The 22,858-nt window shown below is 39.4% G+C and overlaps 1 protein-coding gene across 1 annotated transcript in view; it reads right to left on the bottom strand.

Annotated features, from left to right (window-relative positions):
- Positions 1-18,559, bottom strand: part of SLCO4C1 (solute carrier organic anion transporter family member 4C1) — a 40,874-nt gene extending 22,315 nt beyond the window's left edge. The window contains exons 1-7 of the mRNA XM_009903095.2: positions 18,345-18,559; positions 12,563-12,826; positions 4,985-5,179; positions 2,489-2,585; positions 1,466-1,587; positions 685-800; positions 255-399 (exon numbers count right to left, since the gene is read on the bottom strand). Of these exons, the coding sequence (XP_009901397.2) occupies positions 255-399; positions 685-800; positions 1,466-1,587; positions 2,489-2,585; positions 4,985-5,179; positions 12,563-12,826; positions 18,345-18,552 (1,147 nt within the window). The 5' untranslated portion in view covers positions 18,553-18,559. The remainder of the gene's footprint in view (positions 1-254; positions 400-684; positions 801-1,465; positions 1,588-2,488; positions 2,586-4,984; positions 5,180-12,562; positions 12,827-18,344) is intronic.
- Positions 18,560-22,858: the final 4,299 nt, after the last annotated feature.

The following is a 22,858-nucleotide window of genomic DNA, read 5'->3' on the forward strand; positions in this document are numbered from 1 at the left end:
ACACACAGAAGTCTCATACTACCCTGAAAAAGTACCCAGTCTTTTGAACCTACACAGAAGAAGATTTGCATCCTTGGTGAACCAAGTAGTTCATAGAGCAAGTAAGAATAATATCAAAATACTGTTTCTGCTGCTGAAGCTAGATTTCATATGAGTATATTCACAAATACCTCAAACAAGATGTGTACATATGCTTCCACAGTATATTGCTCAGCACAATATAATTAAGATTTAAAAATCAAAAGCCACATTACCTCCAAGAGTTGCTGAAAAACTTGATGTCTTTCCAAACTGATTTTCTATAAACTTTGGTAGAAATGTGGCAAAGCCAGTGGCAACTAAAGCTTCCGAAGAACTGGCTAGTATTAGACTCATAAACACTGGATTCTTCAACAGTATCTAGTGGGGGAAATTAGTATAACAGGAAATTATTTCATTGTAGTACCATGTAAACTAAAACTCACCCTATTTTAAAGCAGATAGTCATGTGGAACTTCACTTATTACCTTCACTTTATTACCTTAAGGATCAACAAAATGAGTATGCATTAAATTATCAGTAGCTGTGGAGATTTTGCTTTCACAACATAAAGAGGCAATTACCTTTCTCAACACATGTATTACCTGAAAAAATGAGATATATTTTAAGAAATTATGTGTTTTAGTAAATTCAAGATTTCCTTACCAGGAGAGCCACAGGGAAGTCTTTAATACTTTTTCCAATATTTTTGGTCTCAACAAGCCCCTCACTTCCATCATCATGAGTTTCAGAGATTTTTTCAGCCTGTATTTTTGCTGTTCCTATAAACAGGTATATGTATTGATAATAGAAATACTGAATACTTTTGCTCTTAAAACCATGAAAAGCATGGAAGTATTTCCTTTTGTTCAAAAAATATGTTCAGGAATTTTAATTGAGTATTTCATAGATATAGATCCGCAAAAGGATCAAGAATGTATTGCTACAGAATGAATCAGACTAAAAGCATCATGGTTTCATTGGAAGGCCTTGGCTGCACAAAGATATTATCAGCAATATCCCAAGAATTTCAGACTATCCTGAACCCAATTCTAGTTTGCTGTTTTGGTTATTTTTTCCCCAAAATTGTTCCTCCAATTCCCTGCTTCACTGTGTCTTCTCCACCATCATTTCTATTTCCAGAAAGAAATCTTGGTGGGTAACACAGCAGCTTTAAACATAGTCCTGGGTGCTTAGCTGAAAGCATCTTCCAAACTTTCACTGTCATTTTCCCTGTTCTACTGTACATTATGTACACAAGATCTGCCCCCAATTTGCCATACTTTAAATGCTTCATATTGGAAACAAGATATTTATCAACTGTGTTTGTCTAAAATCTGACAACTGAGAAACAGAATCAGAGAGAGATACTCCATCCAGCAGTCCATAACCCACAAGTACAAACAAAAATGTCTTCCAAGGTAGTCCATTGTTGTAAAACATTTACCTGGTAGGTGTTTTGGAAAGCATGAGAAAGGTATTATAAAAAGCCAAATTAAAAAAAAGCATGCAAGAAATGCTATCCACCATGCTCCAAGCCAACGTGGGTCATCTTGATTCATCACTGCACTGGAAAAAGTTTGGGAAAACAGGTTTACCATTCACATATTCAAATCAGATATTTCAGGCATCAGTGAGCCAGAATTACCTTTTTTTTTTTAAGATTGATTTAATAGAAAACCTTTGAATATTGTAATTTTCTTAATTAGTATATGTATTAATGTCTTGTGTAAAGTGCATTCATTAGCTTTATTATAATAATACTGTATTCTACCAAATACAGCTTTCAACTTGTTAGTCAAATTAATTCTAATTTAACTGCAGTGATTATTTGGCTCTCATTTCAAGGTCCTGTAACATAATTAATATATTGACAAAGCTATTTTTAAAAAGAATCTTCATAACCAATGAGTTATATGAAAATCAATATGGAAGTCCAGAATGCCATTGCCTTTTTCCAAAGTCCTTAAAACATGAGAAATAAAAAGTCAAATAAATGTTTGGGTTTGGATAGTAGAACAGTTTGTAATATTATTTTTTGATCAGTGGACTATTACTCAACTGGTAGATTTTTTTTAGCAAGCTCTTCTCCAAGAGCTGAGGAGCAATACCCCTCATTCATACACTCAGGGAAGCTTTCTGCACAATAAATTAGTAGTTGCAATCTAACCTTACATAAGCAGCTAATCAAAGGACAAAGCACTTTTTAATAATCAGTCTTAAAATAGCTAAGATCTCAAAAACCTAGAACTAAGTTTTTGCAGTACAGAGAAAGTTTCACATTGAATGGAATGACTACTCACTGTGGTAAGTCAGTCACTTGGTAGACCCTGTGAATGCAATTCGATACCATATTAAAGAAAGATTTTTTTTTAGGGAAAGAGTTCCTCTTCCTCACAGAGAAAAGCTGATGATTTTAAGAATTATTACAAAAAGAAAACCAAAAGTGTAAGATTAAGTTGTATCTTGCCTTTCTGGGATCTGGATATCAATATAAATATTAAGTAGCTGTCCTCCTAAGACATAGCCAATAGCAGGACCCAGCAGTGACATGGCATAGCCAATTCCTAGAAGAGAAAAATACATAAAGTTCACCGTACATTTTTAAAGCTTTCTTTTAAAAGAATTCCCTAATGCAATGTCAGACCACAGGCCACCTGTAATTCAACGTGTTCTTCCACTGTCATCGCTTCAACTGCAGCATGTAGAAAACAAAACTTGTCACTCAAGAAAATGTGCAGCACATTAAAAGCTGCAGCTCAGAGGTTCAGCAAGACATTTCACTGACAGTATCTGTGCAATACTAGATTGCCTTTTGCACATCTTGTGTCTATAACCACAAGCAGCTTGTTAAAAAAATTAAGTGAGATTGTTACAAACATCATGGCCACAATCTTTAAGAACCCACTTACTTTTGAATCTTAAGTTGATACTCAGATCTGCTAAGACCAGGAGCCAGGATTCCATTTAAACTTTTGACTAGAGCAGTGGCTGCCATGAGTTCATTGAGAACTGAGTCATATGCACTTCCAAACCAAAATTGCAGGTGTAACCATATTTTTCCAAAGAGCCATCTATGTCTCTCCTCTTTTTTTGGCCTTAAGGGACAATTTTCTCAACATTACATGTCTCCCTGTCCTACCAGCTATCTTTCTGTGGCACTTCAGTACTGCTGTTAGGAGCCCTGTTTCTTCAAAGGCTTGCAACTAATAGTAACTAGATCCTGTCTGAATAATTGGTAAAACACATGTCCTTACAGATGATATAATATGCTTTCCCACAGGCTGACAAATCTTGATGTCTTGTTTGTCACTACAGTGCCTAAATACTGTGTATTTACTATTATTTCACCCTCTTAATAGCAGGAAAGCATGATGGAGGGGGTGTGGAATGTTGGGAAGAGGGCAAGATGGAGAGGAGACACAAAAGAGAACACTCAAGTATCAGCAAGGCAAAATAAATACCAAGTTGACATATTCCAGATTTTCCTGTATTTTGGAAATAATTACATGCTCATAGTATTTTAATTAAGTCCACCTCATTCTACTGAACTTCAAATCTAGGTCATAAAGCACCTCATATATACCATTCAGTCTAAACTGGTGTTTGGAATTGCTTATTTTTTCCATTGATTTTAGATGCAGATGACTTAGTTTGGCATGAGCAGAATAATTCTCATTAAAATGCACCCAGCTTCAGACAGGAAAAAACTACCAATGTATGAGTTGCAAAGTTATGGTTTAAGATGATATCAGCTATTTACAGACACTAGCAGCAAGGGTTTTTTTGTTGTGGGTGTTTTTTTTTTTTTTTTTCTCCTGCCTTAGGTAAAGGAACACAATGTATTCTAAAACCTCATTACATTGCATAAAATCAAGAAATAGAATTATGGCTTAATGTAGCTACCTGCAGACTCAGTTGCATTCCAGTCTATTATATGTAGCAGAACACAGCTGTCCAAAGGTTGCACAAGCATTAAGTTTAGGTATGAACACTCACACCATTCTCCTGAGTTTTCAGACCACTTCTTGATCCCCTGAATCATTCAGATAGCCTAATTTTTTGTTCTTTTTATTTTAATGGTCTCATAAAGTGTAAGGGTTTTCTCACTCAACACAAAGAAACAGCAAATACAAGCGCTCCCTGTGTTATCTAAGATTTAACATATGCAGCAGTTCTATTTGTTGGTATCAAAATAAGTGGCTTGCCCCAAACAGTTAAGCAAGAACCACAAGCAAACAGGGGATTATTTCAGTTTTGCCCCCTAAAATATGGATTTTGCTTACACTTAAAATAGAGAAAATAGGAAATATCTTCATAACCATAGAAAACAACTTAGGCTATAACAAACTTGTCAGTAAAGATGTACTGTGCCAAGTGGAAAGATTAAAAACCACTGCTAAAAATAAAAATAAAAAAATAAAAATAAAAAAATAAAAATAAAAATAGTATTCATCAGCTTTTAAAGAATTGAGTAAAGACATTTCCAGTATTTCCTCCTGAAGTGCCATATTTTGTGCCATGAGAACTGCACTGATCACAAAGTATACAGGAATATCCCTGCACTGAGAGGGCAGCCTACTGTCAGAAGGAAAATAAAATTGTTGAAGGACACAGTAACATCTGGCTACTGACAGTAGTCTTCCACACCTGTAACACTAAAGAAAATTTTACTGCAACTTAATGGTGTTTGCAGGCAGACTACCACATTAAATGGTTACTGACATGGAGAAAAAGGCAGGAGAGGTATGCAGAGTAACCTTACCATGCTCTACAAAATAATTATTGAAAAGACTTGATACAGCAGACTAATAGCTAACTTGCATAGTAAGTGATACAGAAACAATTTATGCAGAGAATTAATCAATGACAACCTGATTTAATAAGAGGCATTCATAAAAGCATTTAGAAACATTGCAGTCTATGATCTATCCAGACAAGTGTTATAAACAGTTTTAAAAGTTACCTATATAAAGGGAAGACTTGTGTTTTGGGACACTATCATCAATAAAAGCTGTTCCCAAAGTATATAATGGAGTTCCTCCAACTCCCAGCAGCAGCTGTCCCAGGATAAAGACATACAAATAGTTGGAAAGTGAAGACACTGTGCTGGCACTACAAGTGAAGTTAGCAGAGCTTGTTCCTGAAATTTGACATGTGTCTGAAACAGAGACAAGCAAGACTTTAAATTTCTGTTACCCAACTCATCGCAGTCCAACTCAAAATCTTGCACTGAGAGCTAAGCCACATATGCAGTACTGTTAGTGATAAGCTCCCACTTTAATTTTCAGGCCTACTAATACATGTATTCTATATGACATACCTTATTAAAAGGTTTTTGCTTGTTGAAAGTTTTATTAACCACAAAAAAAAACCCCAACTACCTCAAATGGTCATTTTGATTAGTGAATACTCTTAGGTAGTAGACATTTCATTTTGTTCTTGTAAACTTATGATTCCAAGAAGCACTAACAACAAAATGACGGAACAGCCTGAACAACCTGAGGAAAGTTGGACTGCTGGAGAGGAAAATGCAATTGTCAGTCATAACCAAAGATAACCCTAGTTTCTTATACTGTTTTGAGATATGGTTTCCTAAAAAACTCAGTTACTAAAGAAGTGAGCATGTTCAGTGTTAAATTCTTCATTGTTCCAGTATGTGATCTAAAGGAGCAAAGACTTTTAATTCAGTTGAAACACCCTAGATAAAATATAAAACATAATACTAAATAGTGCAGGGAGCTTTTTGCTCAAAAATAGCATCCTAGACTAAATAAGCCCCATTATAACTTTAAAATCCACATCTCCTAGCTACCTCCCTGGGCAGCCTGCTCCAATGCTTGACAACACTTGTTGTGAAGAAATTTTTCCTAATATCAAATGTAAACCTGCCCTGGTACAATCTGAGGCTATTTTCTCTTGTTCTGTGACTTGCTGCATGTTGAGAAGAGGCTTACCCCCACCTCACTATAACTTCCTTTGACATACTTATAGAATGCAAATAAGGTCTCCCCTCAGCCTCCTCTTCTCCAGACTAAAACAACCCCAGTTCCTTCAGCTGCTCCTCTTAAGACTTGTGTTCAAGGTCCTCCACCATTTTAATTACTTTTCTTCGGACACACCTCAGCACCTCAATGTCCTTCTCATAGTAAGGGGACCAAAACTGAATACAGTACTTAGAATCATAGAAATGTTAGGGTTGGCAGGGACTTCAAGGTTAATCTAGTTCTGACCCTGCTGCAATGGGCAGGGACCACTCACACTAGATCAGGTTGCTCAGAGCCACATCCAGCCTGGCCTTAAAATCCTCCAGGAATGGGGCTTCTACCACCTCCAGACTGAAAGCCCCAACTCCCTCAGTCTGTCCTCCTAGAAGAGGTGCTCTAGCCCTCTGATAATCCTGGTGGCCCAGGAACCCAGGTGGGGTCTCACCAGAGTGAAGTAAAAGGGGACAATCACCTCCCTCGACCTGCTGGGTATGCTTCTCATACTTGAGGTATGTTGTCACCAGTGCCCAGTAGAAGGGGACAATCTGTTGGCTACAGCCTGTTGGCCACACTATTCCTGATAGAAGCCAAGGTGCCACTGGCCCTCTTGGCCAGCTGAGCATACTGCTGGATCATATTCAGCCAGCTGTAAATCAACAGCCCTAGGTCCTTCTCTGATGTGCAGCTGTCCAGATATTCTTCTGTAGTCTTCCATGGGGTTGTTGTGGCCCAAGTGCAGCACCCCACACCTGACCTTGTCAAATCTCATGAAACAGTCTCAGTCCATCTATTCAGCCTGTCTGTATCTCTCTGCAGAGCCTCCATACCCTCCATCAGATGGATAGATGCGCCCATCTTGGTATCATGTGATATAATCTGAAAACATATTGAGGGCACACTCAAATCCCTCATCCAGATCATTGATAAAGATGTTAAACAGAGCTGGCCCCAGTACTGAGCTCTGGGGAAAACTACTTGTAACTGGTCACCAACTGGATCTAAGTCCATTCTTACAGAGCATCTTCTTGAAAGGTGTCCAGTCCTCCTTGACTCCTCTGCCCTTCAGGACAGCATCCCAAGGGGACTTTGTAAATCAGTCTACTGAACACACCAAAATCTATCAACTCCTGTCTTTGCTGACACACAGATCACCATCCCCCACCTCCACTGAGACGGCGGCCAACTCCAAAAACTGACTAGCACATTGTTTCCCACAGCTATCAGCATGCTGCTTCCAGGCTTATCTCCAGCAAGCCCAGTTTCATCTCCATCACCCTCCAACTCTAGTTTGAAGACCTTTCAATGAGGCCTGATAGCTCTCACCACAGGATCCCTCTTTGCCTTCCCTGTCACCAGCAGGCCTGCTGTTTGAAAAGTGTTTTCCTATCAGATGAAATAATGTTGTAATTTTGTGCTGAGAATGAATTAATAATTTTTCTCAGTTTCTTGTACATTTAAGAACACTTTTTACCAATGCAAACAAAGGGAAGCTTGTCCACACTTTGGGCTCACAGGACACAAATTGAAGTGCTTGGCACACAGCAAATACTTAAAGTGAACAGTGTAAATTTATGTTATAAATGCAACCAAGGGCTTTAGCTTGCCTTCCTACACAACAGCAGTGGTTGTATCGTACAGCACACAAGTGAATGAGTATTGTTGCACAAAAATTGGCCAATGTGGAATGATGGTAAAATCTCACTCAGAAGAGCCATTAAAAATTTCACTCCTTTTCACTTATGAACAATCCTCATTTCAAAGCTATACTGAAGCCATATAGGGAGCATTTTCTTATGAGTTACTACTCTGAAAAATTAAAGTTTTCAGACAAAAATTCCTATCTATTGTCAATTTGCCTTTTTAAAGCAGTATTTCTTTTCTGCAGAAAATCATCTTAAATCAAATTAACTCTGTACTATTTACAGGTACAGCATCTAAAACTGACTACTGTAGGACACATGTCCTACAATACCTTGTTAATGTACATAAATTCATGTGCAACAAAGAAATAAAATACACCTGCAGTTGTAAGTTAGCTCCAGTACCTGTTGGAGAAGTCCAAAACAGCATTTAGTTATTTTCTTGCAGTACATAAATAGTATAAATACACTATTAATATACACACATCAGTAAATAATAATAATGCAGAGCAAGAAAACACCATGAACAATGTAAAATTACCCAAGTAGAGCCTAATTTGGGATCTAGAAATACCTTTACAAAATAAGCAGAGTACACAGAATAACGTCAACCAAACGGTCAGACTGTAGCTCTTCACGAATCCCCATCCTCACCCTCAGTGACTCAGTTCATATCAATCTAGAAGGCTGCATCACTGTGTAACTAACTGATTACAGTTTCTGTCCTTCAGTTTTCTAGTTCTTCTATTTATATGCCCTATGAAATTTATCCTTACATCCATATGCTTATCACACTGTTATGTGGTTTTCAGAACCATGTAATCAAATATACCTACAACATCTAAGAGAACCATCAGTATGCACTTCAATGCAATTACAATCCTTTGCACTAGCTATTAATCCCCACACTCTCCCCCCCCCCCCCCCCCCCCCAGGTTTTGTTTGTTGGTTTTGGTGGGTTTTAATTCAGCAAGTACACATGTACTTGCTGAGTTTAGCCAGATTTGGTGACAACGGAGGTGACTGGAATCAATACGGCTGACCAATATGATCAGGTACTGATCCTTTATTATTCCCGTATTGCAGGCCTATGTCACAGGCCTATGGTGAGAGCATGGCACAGCACAGTAAAGCATGGAAGGAGAAGAGATAGGACAGGCAGAAGAAGAAGAAGCGTGTAGCCAGGGAAACCACAACTTATATACACTCAGGGTGCCTTGCTGGCATGGACTCATTGGTTCCCTTTGAGTGACCACACATCACACTATTATAGATTATTGGTCCAACTACTGATGACATGCAAGGTTTGTTGATGCAGGTGCATGCCCTATTGTCCCAAGATAACTTGCTGTGTTTATAGCTACCAGTGTCTTGTTTTAGTTACAGTGCTGCAGGCACAGCACTGTTTTGGTACACTGCTAGCTGGCTCTGCACTTATGCTGAGCACGGCCTACCACCATGTCAGGCTCTAGGCCTGCACTGTGAGATTGCTCACACTGCTCGTTGCTGGTATTCCCACAGCTGAGTGGAGTCATGGACAAATATCTCATGTAACATACTAGCCAAGAAGGCTGAACCAACTGGGAGATGCTTCAGCAATTACACTAATTATAATCAAGATAGGTAAAGACTAGTTTTACTCACATCTTGAACTGCAGACATGTGTGAGGGGTATTTTGTCTCCTAGGGGCAGGGAACAGTCTAAAGAGAGCTGTGAGGAGTGAGAAATAATAGCTTTATTTTCACTCCTTTTTAAAACTTAATCCATCTTCTCTTTAAATCTTTAAGCATGAATATGCCAAGCGAAAACTTAAGTTCTAAATTTCTGAAGACTGAGTATCTAAGTGAAAAAAAGCAGCAGTGTAGTGAACAGCAGCACCATCCACTGTCTGACTTGGTTTCTTCAGAGAACAAAGCCACCAGAATATCCACATACACACTGGTGGTTCAAGACTATAAAGTCAAATTAGTGGCTGATATCATACATTCTGTCACCATTAGTACCCAAATGCTAGTCTTCTACACCCTTTAATGTCCTTGGCTTATTCTGGGAATGAAGATTAATACGCTTATCAGAAGCCTTTCTACCTCTCAGACAATAAATGATTCATCCATCCCTTGAGTTTTCAGAAATACAAAGAAGTGAAGAAAAGTATGCATGCCACTTGCACTCTTCTCAGATCACACCACATACGTTTCCACTTAAATACTAAGATTTGTTGTTAACAGATTTTTCTAAAGATATTGTTCATATCCTGTTTATAAAGAGAACCATGGAGTAATTCAGGTTGGCAGAGACATCAGGGAATAATGTAGTCCAAGTTCCTAATCCAGACAGTGTCAAAACCAGGTGCAGACCAATCAGAGATACTGATTGCAGAGTTTATCTGGGTAATCTGTCCCAATGCTTGACTGTTTTCACCCTAATGTTATCATCTTCTACATCAAGTAATGATCTATATTGCACACTTGCTGTGACAGACATCTTTCACATATGTAAATATGTTTCAGTAAGATCCAAGATGGAAGTTCAGAATTATACTGCTTCTAGCACCTGCAATTTTTACAGTCCTTTGTACTAAGGGTAACCACACAGAGAATGGTTTCATTACAGACAAACCACTAGATGGAGCTCCCGACTTAAAATACCAGAACATCTAGGACACTGATGAACCTATGCAACCTGTAGAAGTTACCAGAACAAACAGCTGGTTACATCTAGGCTAAAAATTTCTATTAAGTTTTTCTGGAGATTAGGAAAAAACAAGTTTGCTGTGGCTAAACCACTTTGTAAATAGGTAGGCCATCTGTTAGCTACTCTTTCAATATGAAATGGTTAAACTATTTCTGAAGTGGTGTCAGTATTTCCAATGGGATACTTTCGTAAACTAGAATCTGCATATACTCAGAATAAAAGTATAATTAATTTCAAGGTAAAACAGCAAGTTTCAGGATGCCTCTAAACCGCATACTGGAGGATAAACATTTTATATTTCAGACTTGATTAATTAACCTGACAGCCATATTAAATGTTGCACTGATCTTCACTTTGAAGTTCTCCTGCACGTGAAACTTACTGTATTTACATGTAACAGAAAAAAATCAAGTAACCAACTACGAATAGTTCAAAAGTAAATTAGGTGGTAGATTTTAACACAAAGGAGTTTATTCCCACTACATTAAAATCTCTATAAACCATTAATTCAAGCAAATAAGCAACAGGGAAGATTTTTGGGTGTGGTGCTATTAAATAGAGATGCTTCATCAGCATCAGAACTAACTAAATGAGATATTCTATAAAATTATTTACTGTGGGTTTACTTAACTGTTAAAGGATGCCATTGCACAGCACCTGCAGATTTACATTAAGTATATTATAGTGCAGGCATTATCTGCACTTTGATGTCCTTCATCTTTGTGATTTGATTAAATCAGCTGAACCCCTTCAATCTGCTCACAATAGTCACGACACAGGTACCTGCGCTACTGCAGGCAAAACAGAATGCATTCAATCAGCTCACAGTACCCGTTTATAGGAGATGAAAGCACATTCTACACAGTTTTCACTACAGCTTTTAGATTTCAAAAGCATATGCTAAACATGATGCCTAATAAGGTATCAAAACTTTCAGCATCTTTAATGGCAGACAAAGTGGCAGACGTTTGGTGAAAGAGTGAGAGATTACTTTAGATGTTAACCAAAACTGGTAGGAGAGGGAGAGATCAGTTGCAATAGTTGATCATCACCCTTTATACTCCCACTCTATCAGCATCTTGTTTCAATTTTAAAAGTAGCAAAAGAACCCACTACAATCAGGTTGGAACTTTTTTTCCTTCAAATTAAGTTCAGCTTCCTTTCCACACAAGTGAAGTAGTGAGGCAATACTGAAACTGTAGAGAAAAGAGACTGTTAGAGAGCCATAATCAAGCAAGCTATTGCCCTTTTACTAAGGAGTAACAAGTAATCATATGCTCATAGCTTCCAAACACTTGCTCATTTAAAACTTCAAGTAACTTCTGCCTCAGATTCTCATTTACTAGATGGGAAACAATAGGTTAAAGTTATTTAATTAGTGGTCAGTGTCTGGATAGCTCATGAGATGTGATTAATGCTTTAATCTGAGAATCAATAACTGGAATACTGAGAACCTCGCACTGGATTGCTTAAAAGCTACTGCTGTTTTCAATAAGCAGTCTAATATGCCTAGTCACTGAAGGCATAAATGTGGTTAAACACTGCAACAACAATTAAGAGAATCCCAAGAGATTACATCACCCTTCTCTAAGTGTATCTGGATGTTTCTTGATTAGTTACAGGCAGGGTGTTAAGTTAAAATGCAACCAGTTGGCATTAAGCACACTGCACTTAGTCCTGTTTTACAAGGAAAGATATCTAAGAGCTGGCTACACCCATGATTTCAATACAGTTTTATTCAATATGGTTCACTACTGCTTGTTATTTGTCTTTCAAAGAAAACCATAAGTTTTAATCAACATTTTAGAAGAACTTAGTGAAACCTGTTGATGACTTACTCAAGATGCCTTTAGTAGTTAAAAAACCAAAACCGCAACATGTAGTCATATTTCAACAAGATGGTAAGTCCAACAGCTTTCCTGTGAGATTTATTCTACATCACTGACCTAACTATTCACAAAGAAATGCCTAATGATTTTTTACTCAAAGTATTTTAATTGTACGCAAATATTTGAACATGAACTGACCCACAGATGCCTTCTGTATAAAAGATTCACTGCACAAAGCCTGTGAACTTACTCTTTTAAAATACAAATTTTATATTCAGTGTTAGAGATAATAACCTATTTTTATAACTATGTTTTACTAAATTAAGAGTTGCACTGAGACTCTGCAGATACTTTTTTTTCTTACTAATTTCCAAAACATAAGGATAAGCTTACCTTCAAGTTTAGCTCCATACTGGTATTTTCCACTAGTGAAGTGTGGTAAAGAAAACACAAGTGAGCCCAATCCTAGCATAAATGCTGAGAAAGCAAGCCATTGCGGTTTGTGCCCTCTTTCTCCAAAGAAAGATACAAACAGTGACAATATACAAAAAGCAATATCATAGCTTGCAGAGATTAATCCAGTTCTTGAACTGTTTAACTCATAACGCTTCTCAATTGTTGAAATACTAATGTTAACCAAGCCATTTACCACAATACCTGGGGGAAAAAAAGAAAGAAATTAATATACGTTTACAAAGCTACATTTTAAAGCTATTTACTTACTTCAGAATGGTGCTATATAGTGAATTTATACAGTGCCAATTCAAGCCAGTAAATCTGCACAGGTCCTATTCAAATGTGTTCCCTCCTGTGAGCATTAAGGATTCAACAGCCAAGTATTAAGTCAGTGAAATACCATGCGTCAAATTCTGTTCCTCTGTTATTCCAGGTTCAGTTTGCAGCATATACATTTCAAATAGAATGCCTTACAGTGCAATAAGATACTGTGCAAGTTAAAAGGATGAATCAAAGTTATGACTTCAATTAGTGTATAAGCTATGACTGAAGCAAATTTGGGACAAATCTTTCAAATAATGGTTGTCAGAAATATGTCCTTCCTGCCATCACAACGGAAAGATGCAAGGTTTTTGAAAAGCCCTTTCCCCCCTATAATATAACAATAACTTTTTTTAAAGAGTGTAAAGTTATTTAAAAATATATTGCAACCATTTCAGCACAACTGAGGTGATCTCCTTTAACTCAGAAAAAGTTTGTACTCTGAATATTGAAGTTCCCTGAAGAAGAAGCATCAGAAAACCTGCAGACAAAGCCTCACACAAACTGCCCTACTTAAGTGAGGTGAACTCCAAAACATTAATCCTAAAGTAGAAGCAAGCAAGCTGCAATCTCCAGTACATGCTTATAGACACCATCCATTTTTTAAGGTGCTGTCTGTAGATACTAGCTTAAATCTCACATCTTGCCTCATATTCTGCATTGTGAAACACCAAGTAGTTTGACTTACAGAAGTTTACTTTTAATACTCCCAAAACAGTATTCTTCCAGTGAGATGAATAGCTGTACTTTGTGTCAGATAACTTCGCAGTTGTCTAATTAAACTGTGCCTAGAATAAAATATACACCCTGGGAAAAAAGTTAGGAAATCTTGGACTCACAGTTACAAGAAAGATTAAGAGCTCTGTAACCTCACAGATGACTGATGAGCATCTCTCACAACACAGGCCTTATAGCTAATCTTCCTCTTTCTAAAATTCAAATAAAATTCTTTACTATCATTCCAGGAACAGAACAGACAACTGGGGACAGCAGTGGATTTAAGTTAATTTTCAACAAGCATAGCACCATCCAGAAATTCCACTACACAGGCTGAACTTCAGACTTACCTGCCTAGAATGTTCTCTACATATTTTTTAAAATTTTACCTAAATATGTGATCAATAAGCTGTTTTCATATTGGTACAATTCTTATCGTAATTAAACACTTCAGCTTTCTGTAAGAAGGCAGTTCTTGACAGTCTCAACTATCTAACACCCTACTACAGCTGCCTTATTAAAGATGTCAGTTTCACCTGCCAGTCTGACCACCTGTCCTGGGTTCAGCTTTGTGCATTTTGCCTTTTTTCTCCCAGTTCTCATTCCCATCCGACCTGAAGCTACAGGGTGCTTTATGGTTGCTTGGGCCTAAACAATGATATGACCACACTTAAATTCATATGGGATTAACACAATTATTCTGGTGCTCAGTCACTGCCATTATTTATATATTGGGCAGATTCTTTCTTTTCTTTTTAAGGAGCACTGACCAAAGAATGATAGCATGAAGAACAAACAAACAAGCTCTTCCCACTTGCCAGCACCTCAGGCACTTATTAAAGCCTTAAAACATTTGCATTTAGTAGGTCTACTACATCTCAAGTTGATTACAGAAGACATTGTCTTTTACCTATCCTTTAAGCCATTACCTTTAATTTACATGCTAACCTTGCCAGATAAATAGATTTCATCTGTAAAAATACACATGTGATGCATGTCATCAACTGGTGATTAATTACTAAAGCTTTGCCAGGAAAGATGGAACCTGGCTGATATTAGCTTGGTCTAAAAAACAAATTTTACCTCCAAAGGTCACCTAGTGCAACCCTCTCTGCAGTAAGCAGGGGCATCTTCAACTAGATCAGATCGCCTAGAGCCCTGTCAAGTCTCACCTTTAGCATCTCCAGGGATGGGGCTTCAACCACCTCCCTGGGCAAACTCTTCCAGTGTCTCACCACTCTCGTGGTGAGGAACTTCTTCCTAACGTCCAATCTGAATCTACTCTAATTTCAAACCATTCAAACCATTGCCCATCACCCTGTCACTACAGGCCTTCATAAACAGTCCCTCTCCAGCCTTCCTGAAGGCTCCCTTCAGGTACTGGAAGGCTGCAATTAAGTCTTCCCAGAACCTTCTCTTCTCCAGGCTGAACCACCCCAGCTCACTCAGCCAGTCCTCACAGCAGAGTGCTCCAGCCCCATGATCATTTTCATGGCTCTCCTCTGGACCCATTCCATTAGATCCATGTCCTTCTCACACAGATCTCTCAATACTGAAAGAAATAAGAAATAAGTTTAACTATTCCCATCCAAAACTTCCTAATCTGTTACAGTTAGAGGTTTAGTTACAATGTGAACTGATCCACAAAATCCAGGTTAATCATAAAACAACTTCATTTTCTCTTAGGTATTCTTAATTCATACCAAAAAAAGAAAAAAACCGCAGCTGTACAGCTGTTTTAAAGTATGATGGCTTTAAAGCAGTGGTTTGCAGATATGTGGTTAATAAAAAAGCCCTTCCAGTAACAAATCCTATCAAGGTCTAATATACTAGTATTAAAGTTTTCTGACAGATTGGATTGGAGCATTCTCAAGCACTTCTGGGTTTCAGTTAATAGACTTACCATTGACATGAATAATAACAAGTCCTCTTGTACTTAGACTAGTGAAAAAGCTTCTACCTTGTTTGTTACTATAGCTAAGAACTGCAGCATATCTAGTTGTTTTATTACAAGACTCAATCACAGGTTTACGCAACTGTAAGTGTCATACAGAAAGCAGGTATTACACAGAACAAGATTACACGACTGAAGTAGTTTCTTCTATTCTGGAAATACAGGTTTCACATGTACTTGAAACACAAACAGCCAGAAATTAAGAGTATAATTTCACCTGGAATTTTCTGAAAAGCTGAAATACAGCAAACCAGGTGATTATGAAAACAGTAACTTCTTTCTAGAGCAAATAGAACATAACGTAACAAATACATGCCTTCAGTTAGAGACACACATACAAAAACCTATGCATAAGATTCAGGTTAGTGCAGGTAACTACATACAACGTTCACTTACTGTGTAAAATGTCTAGTAACTCATACAACTTATATATCAGAAGTGTGTCCATTGTTCTTCAGTGCACTAGGAAATAAACTTGCCTAGAGTTAGATTACCATTATCAAGTTTTAAAAATATATTTTGTCTTCCTCAGAGATCATTTCTGTAATTTAGAAGGTAAATTAAATAATTAGACCAAAAGCAGGTAGTAGTAACTGACATTACTTCAAAATCTGTTTATTTTATGTGCTTTTATCTAAACTCTGAAGCTGCAAGCCCCGAATATTTTAGCAGTTTCACATGAAGCACTAAAATTCTCATCTGAAAATGGTTCATGCCTTCTCTGCTCCTCAGGAAAGAACTGCAACTTGAGTCTTCAGTGTCCAATTTCCTTTCTATGATCTAGCCAGAAAAATCCAGGTAACACCATTAAGACCACCACAATGTCTATAAAAGCCATCTTTGCATTGCCTCTCAAAACAAGCACTGTAAGTTTCCTTATATTAAGGCCCTAAATCTGAACTAGCTAAATACCTCTATGAGTTCTGGCCCACATCTACAGGTAACACGACTGAGACCCGCATAAGTGGCATAACCAACAGCCACAGTATCCTAAAGGAACAGAGATTCTTACAAATAATTTTTAACATTCTTAAGAATGTTAAAGACTGGGAACTTATCCACAGTACTAATAAGAAATCTAAATAATACTAAATTTATTATTTAGCTGAGCAAATTATCATCAGCACAGCAAAACAGTTTTTTAAGAAATACTGCTGTAGTAAATTAGGAGAGTTGGAAATAATGGAGACACTTTGTCTAGTGTAGTATAATTTGAAAGTGCTACAATCAGAGAATTTTTGGTGCCTATCCATATTCCTAAGATACAAAAATATGCATGCATCATCTAAAGATCTACTATTCAGCTGCCACTGAAATCTGCCATTTAAGAAGATTTTACACTCCTTTTTACTATGTTAGAGAAATTTTGAGATAACAGCAAGACAACTACAACAAAAACCACCTCATGGTCCTATCAGCTGTAGCATGATTTTTCAAATATAAACAAGGAACTACTGGCTCTGTTGTCTAGACGCTTCTTTACTAATACAACAGATGTGTGAAAAGAACATTCTCAACAGGTTGGAACTAGAAGGACCTCAGAACAACAGGCATTGAGAGCACTGTTTCTTCTAAAGATTTTCCATGCAACACAAGTGGCAGTCAGATCCTCCTATGCCTTAAGCAGAATGTTCTGCTCAGCCCTCCTCAGACCACCCCAGTGTGGTTTCAGGCAGGAATGCAGCCATGCATATGTCTTTGCACAGACTGCCTGCTGTTTTAGCAATGAATCCTGTCACACATCTCCCACCACCTCTCTACATAAATCTTATTCTTTATGAGCAATACAATTTTTCAGGAAAGATAGTTTCCTTTTCTAGGTAGTCCAATAAAGTTGAAGGGTTGTGAACATTAATACAAAAGCTCCAAACGTCTAAGATTTCCCAGTCTCAAGTCTGTGCGTTTGGTATACTAATTCTTCCTCCTCAACCATTATTACTACTTCTGAAGGCTTATCAATGTTCTAACAGTTTTCTTTTTTTACAGAAAAAAAAAAAAATTCAGACAGTATCTTAAGGTAAACTGCTGAAATTATGGGCAAGCTAAACTTCAAGTCACCCCCAAGCTTAAGTTAAGCCATTAGTTAAGTGTTAGGAAGACAGCTGCACTGGGATCCACACAACAAACCCACCTTTGTTTGAAGTCATCTTAATTACCCATAGTCCCATACAACCACACCAAGGTACCTTTTTAACTGGCACGTAGGTTGCCAAGTATGTCCAAGGCCACTACAGTTTTGTCTATTGGTTTGTATCATGTATTCCCTGGCTCCTATGTTTTGACTTATGGGGTGTGTTTGGCACATTATTACCTTGTGATCAATGGGCATGCAGCCCAGAAAAGAGCATAAAATATAGAGCTCACGGGACCACGGACTCAGCAGTAGACAAAATGTACATGAGAAAAGGAGGGGACACAGAGTGAAGTACAGAGAACAGTATTGCATGAGCAACTTCCCCATCGAGGGCACTAGGGTACTTCCTTCCCCTAGTTGAAGCCACTAGATAATTTTCAGCAACAGCACCCTACTTGGGCAGCTGGAGGAACCCTGACTGCTCCTACACACCACCCAAAACACCACACTTACCCCAACTGGCTTCCCACACAGCTCCAGGATGGGGAGCAAAATGTGTCCAGAGCAACAGAAGATCTGTAAGGGTTGGGGCCTACTAATAAAGTGGAATGGAGAGCAACCAGCTCTGGAAAGGGTGGCAGGGTCAGGTTTACCTTGGAAGATAGCCAGGAGGCTGTAAGCAGCCAGATAGCCCTCTGGGTTGTTGCAGAGCTGCAGAGCCTTAGGGTTGCAGCGGCCCCATCCGCAGGGCCCCTCCTCAATGACGGTGGCATCCGCCTCGGCTGGGCTAACCTGGCGATGGCGGCCAGTGTCAGGGCTGGGTGGCTCAAATACCGGGTTCTCGATACCACCACTATCCATAGCGCTACCAAACCACCACCTGGCACCAGCTGCAACTAGGACAACACGCCTCTAAGTACTATAAAGGCGGGGCAACTAAGGCAGGCGGCTCTGCTTCCCTCCCTCCGACCTTTTAAGGAAGGCGGTCTTCCCCGTCCCGCCCCGCTCCGCTGCACCGCGGCCGCCCCTCCCCTCCCCGGCCCGCCCGAGGCTGTGTGCCGTGGCCCCGTCCCGTGGCCTTCTGTCTAGGAGTACGCAGTGACCGTTTCGGGTACCTCGCTGCCCCACCGCACTCCCCACTCCTCGGCGGCTCGGTGAAGCGGCGTCCAGCCACGCCGGAGGCTGGGGTGGCGAGGTGGCTTTCCTCCCTCTTGCAGGCCGGGGAAATCTGCAGCGGCGCGTCACGCTCCCTCAGGGAAGGTCTTCCTAGCACCCGGAGCCTTAATACATAGCCTTAATATCAGCGATTAACGTTAGCGTCGGACAGATGAGCCTGGGGTGCGGAAAGGCCTGGGTTGTGTTTTGTTCCAGGTTCAGGCGTCCAGATCAAGCTCTGCTATAAACTTTCAGTTAGTGACTGGTGGAAGTGTGCAAGGCAGAACCGCACACGGGAAGCATGGGGAGGTAAAGAGTTCGAGGTCGTCGAATATGGGAAGCAGCAGCAAAACCGGCACATCAGTTTTATCTAGCAATGTTTACTCTGAGAAGGACAAAAGAAGACCAAAACAAACCCAAAAAGTCTTCATGAATGTTTATTTGGAGAAACCAAGAAATTAAAAATGTTCTTTGTAAGTGCTGGGGAAAGTGAAAGAGATATTTTACCAAAGATGGTACATTCCCACTTTAGGTAAGTCAGTTGGCATGTGACCCACTTGGGTGTGGAAATCCATCTTAAAAAAAAAAAAAAGAAAATCAACAACAACCACACACACACAAAACCGTGGACATTTGCAAATATAATTCCCCTCATGCATCAGAGAAAGATTCAACCAACAGGAGCTTCTAGTCATTGAACAAGTCAATTTAGTTGCAGACATCAACCATGAGAATTTGCCAAGTGTGTACAAGGAAATAAAAAGGGGTTTTGCATATATTTCATCTGCACAAGAACAACTGAGAAGGAGTCCAGGGATCAGTTAGCCTTCACCACTGGTGTTAATTTGTGGGGAGTACAGAAGAATCCTTCTCCTGTCAAGAGTCTAAAATGTTTCAGAAACAAGTGAAGTAAGACTGAAACTGGAAATGTCATTATTTGCTTTGCTATAACAGCATTCTTGTGTATTCTCTTTCTTTCCCTTGTGACACAGCTTTTCAGAGAAAAGCAGCTATTTTCAAGTATTCATTTGCAGGAGAGAAACTACATGGACATAACCTTCTGCAAAGCAAAACTCAAGTAGCTTGGAAAAGAGCTGGAGAGTCACCACTAGCTTCTCTGGCAGTTGGGCTTTTCTCACCCTCCACCTCTAGGCACTGACCCACTCACAGCTAGCAGTGACATTCTTAAGCCCACAGCTGCTCCCCAGTGAAGTGTTCCATTGCTGATGACTGATGGACCCATTTACTATGCTCTTATGAGACCCCTCTGGAGAACTGTATCTAGCTCTAGACCCACCAATGCAAAAAGGACATGGAACTGTTAGAATGGATCCAGAGGAGGGCCACAAAGATGATTAGAGAGTTGGAGCACTTCCGTGAAGTAAGACTGAGGGATTTGCTGTTGTTCAGCCTGAAGAAAAAAAAGCTGCAGGGAGATATTGTTATGGCCTTCCAGTATTTAAAGGGACTGTATAAGAAAGATGGGAAAAGTTAGCAGAGTCTGTTGCAATGGAGCAGCATCTAATGGTTGTAAGCAGGTTGCCCTGAGAAGTAGTAGAAGCCTCATCTCTGGAAACATTCAAGATCAGCTAGGATGGGACTCTTGAGCAACCTTGGATAGTTGAAGATGTCCCTGCTTACTGCAGGGTGGTTGGACTAGGTGACGGTTAAAGGTTCCTTTCAACTCAGAGTATTCTGTAATTCTATATGTCAGATATTAAATTTCTCCACAACTTTATTTCTCCTACTTTGGCACGGCGAATAAAATCTTGCTCCTCTGCTGCTGCCCTCTATCTTTACTGCTGCACTTTCTCCACATAATTTTCTGTTATTTGCCCTAGATCTTTTTTTTTTTCCTCCAGTGAAGAAAAGATCTGGTTCTTGAATTCTATTTAATTCCATCAAAGTCCTGGTTATGTATTGTATGCAAAATGAGAACTTTGATTGTCTTTATAAGCAAAGATGATCTGGTTTTGTTTCTTTTTGAATACATTCCTTTGAAAATGAACAAAGCAAATCTACAGATGGGTACACTTCTGTAGGTTCTGAACTCGCTCAAGGTATCTCAAAGTATCCTACAATTCCTTAAGCTATTCCCATAATTTGTTATGCTGTCTAACAAATATACCTCAGTGTGAAAACTCAAAGCATCTGTTTTCATCGATATGCTGTTATCTTTTACTTCTAGTCAAATTTTACCTATTTTCTCTAAACTTCACATTAGAAGGAACCTGACAAATCTCTTACCACAGTTGTTCATTTTTCATATAGTAGGTTCCGTAGATCATTTTCTACCCTTGGAAATTAATGAGTAGATGAAAAAAGAACCAATTATTTCAGGTTTAGATAATTTGTTGTAAGGGATGGATCAGTCAATAAGACATTGGAATTCAAAGGGTCAAGATTACATGGGTTTTGTAGCAGTTCTGCAAAACATGCCACATACAGTGCCTGAACAGGGCTTCCTTTCAGCTAGATATTTCTGTCTTGAGGGTATATATGAACTCCCATTTACTGCAATATTATTCCATGAATGTAGGTAAAAGTGCTTAGGGAATACTAAACAGTATCCCATTTCAGAGGATGTGAAGGGGCAATATCCATAATATCGATAATAAAATGCCTATGTGCTTCTAGTAACAGATGATGTAAGGAATAAGTTCATTATGTGGAAACAGGGAAGTAAGATTGTTCTAAAAATGTGGTATAACTCTGTTCTTATTCCAAAAGTCCTGGCAGTCCAGGGAATTCCCCACTGACAGGAAAAGGGGAACCATAACCCCTATTTTCAAAAAGTGAAAGAGGGATGACCCAGGGAACTATAGGCCAGTCAGTCTCACCTCTGTGCCCAGTAAGATCATGGAGCCTCCTGGAGGCATTGCTGAGGCAGAAGAACAACAAAGAACAACAGTCAGCACAGCTTCACCAATGGCAAATCCTGCCTGACAAAACTGGTGGCCTTCTATGACAAGGACACAACATTAATAGATGAAGGTCAAGCAACTGATGTCATTTACCTGAACCTGAGCAAAGCCTTTGACACTGTCCTGCATGACATCCTGGTCTCCAAACTGGTAAGTATGGGTTTGATGGGTGGACCATTCAATGGATAAAGAATTGGCTTGACGGCCACCTCCAAAGGGTGGCTGTCAATGAGTCCATGTCAAAGTGGAGGCTAGTGACAAGTGGAGTCCCTTCATAGATCAGTACTGGGACCAGTCTTGATCAACATCTTTGTTGGTGACACGGACAGTGGCATTGAATGCACCCTCAGCAGGCTTGCTGACAGTACAGGCATGCTGGAGGGAAGGGATCCATCCAGAGGGACCTTGACAGGCTGGAGAGTTGGGCCCAAGCCAGCATCATGAGGTTCAACAAGACCAAGTGCAAGATCCTGCATCTGAGTCAGAGCAATCCCGAGCACCTATTTAGGCTGGGCAGCAACTGGATTGAGAGCAGTCCTGAAGACAGGGACTTTGGGGTACTGGTGGATGAGAAGCTCAACATGAGCCAGCAGTGTGCACTTGCAGCCCAGAAAGCCAATCACATCCTGGGCTGCATCAAGAGAACTGTAGCCACCAGGTCAAGGGAGGTGATTCTCCCCCTCAACTCCACTCTTGTGAGACCCCACCTGGAGTACTGCATCCAGTTCTGGAGCCCACATTACAGGAAAGATCTGAATGTGCTGGAAAGTGTCCAGAGAAGGGCCTCAAGCATGATCAGAGGGCTGGAGCTGCTCTGCTATGAGGACAGACTGAGGGAGTTGGGGCAGATTCTAAGGCCAGGCTGGATGTGGCTCTGAGCAACCTGATCTAGTGTGAAGCATCCCTGCCTGTGGCAGGGGAGCTGAAACTAGATAATCCTTGAGGTCCCTTCCAACCCTAATAATTCTATGATTCTATGTCTTAAACTGCCAATTTTCTCTCTTTCCAAAATAGCTGGAGAATTTTCTAAGTTCTTGTTTTAAATAATAGAACCATTGTATGTGTGTCTATTTAAGACAGATGAGCTG

Source organism: Dryobates pubescens, chromosome Z, assembly GCF_014839835.1.
Source record: "Dryobates pubescens isolate bDryPub1 chromosome Z, bDryPub1.pri, whole genome shotgun sequence".
In the NCBI taxonomy this organism is placed as follows: Eukaryota; Metazoa; Chordata; class Aves; order Piciformes; family Picidae; genus Dryobates; species Dryobates pubescens.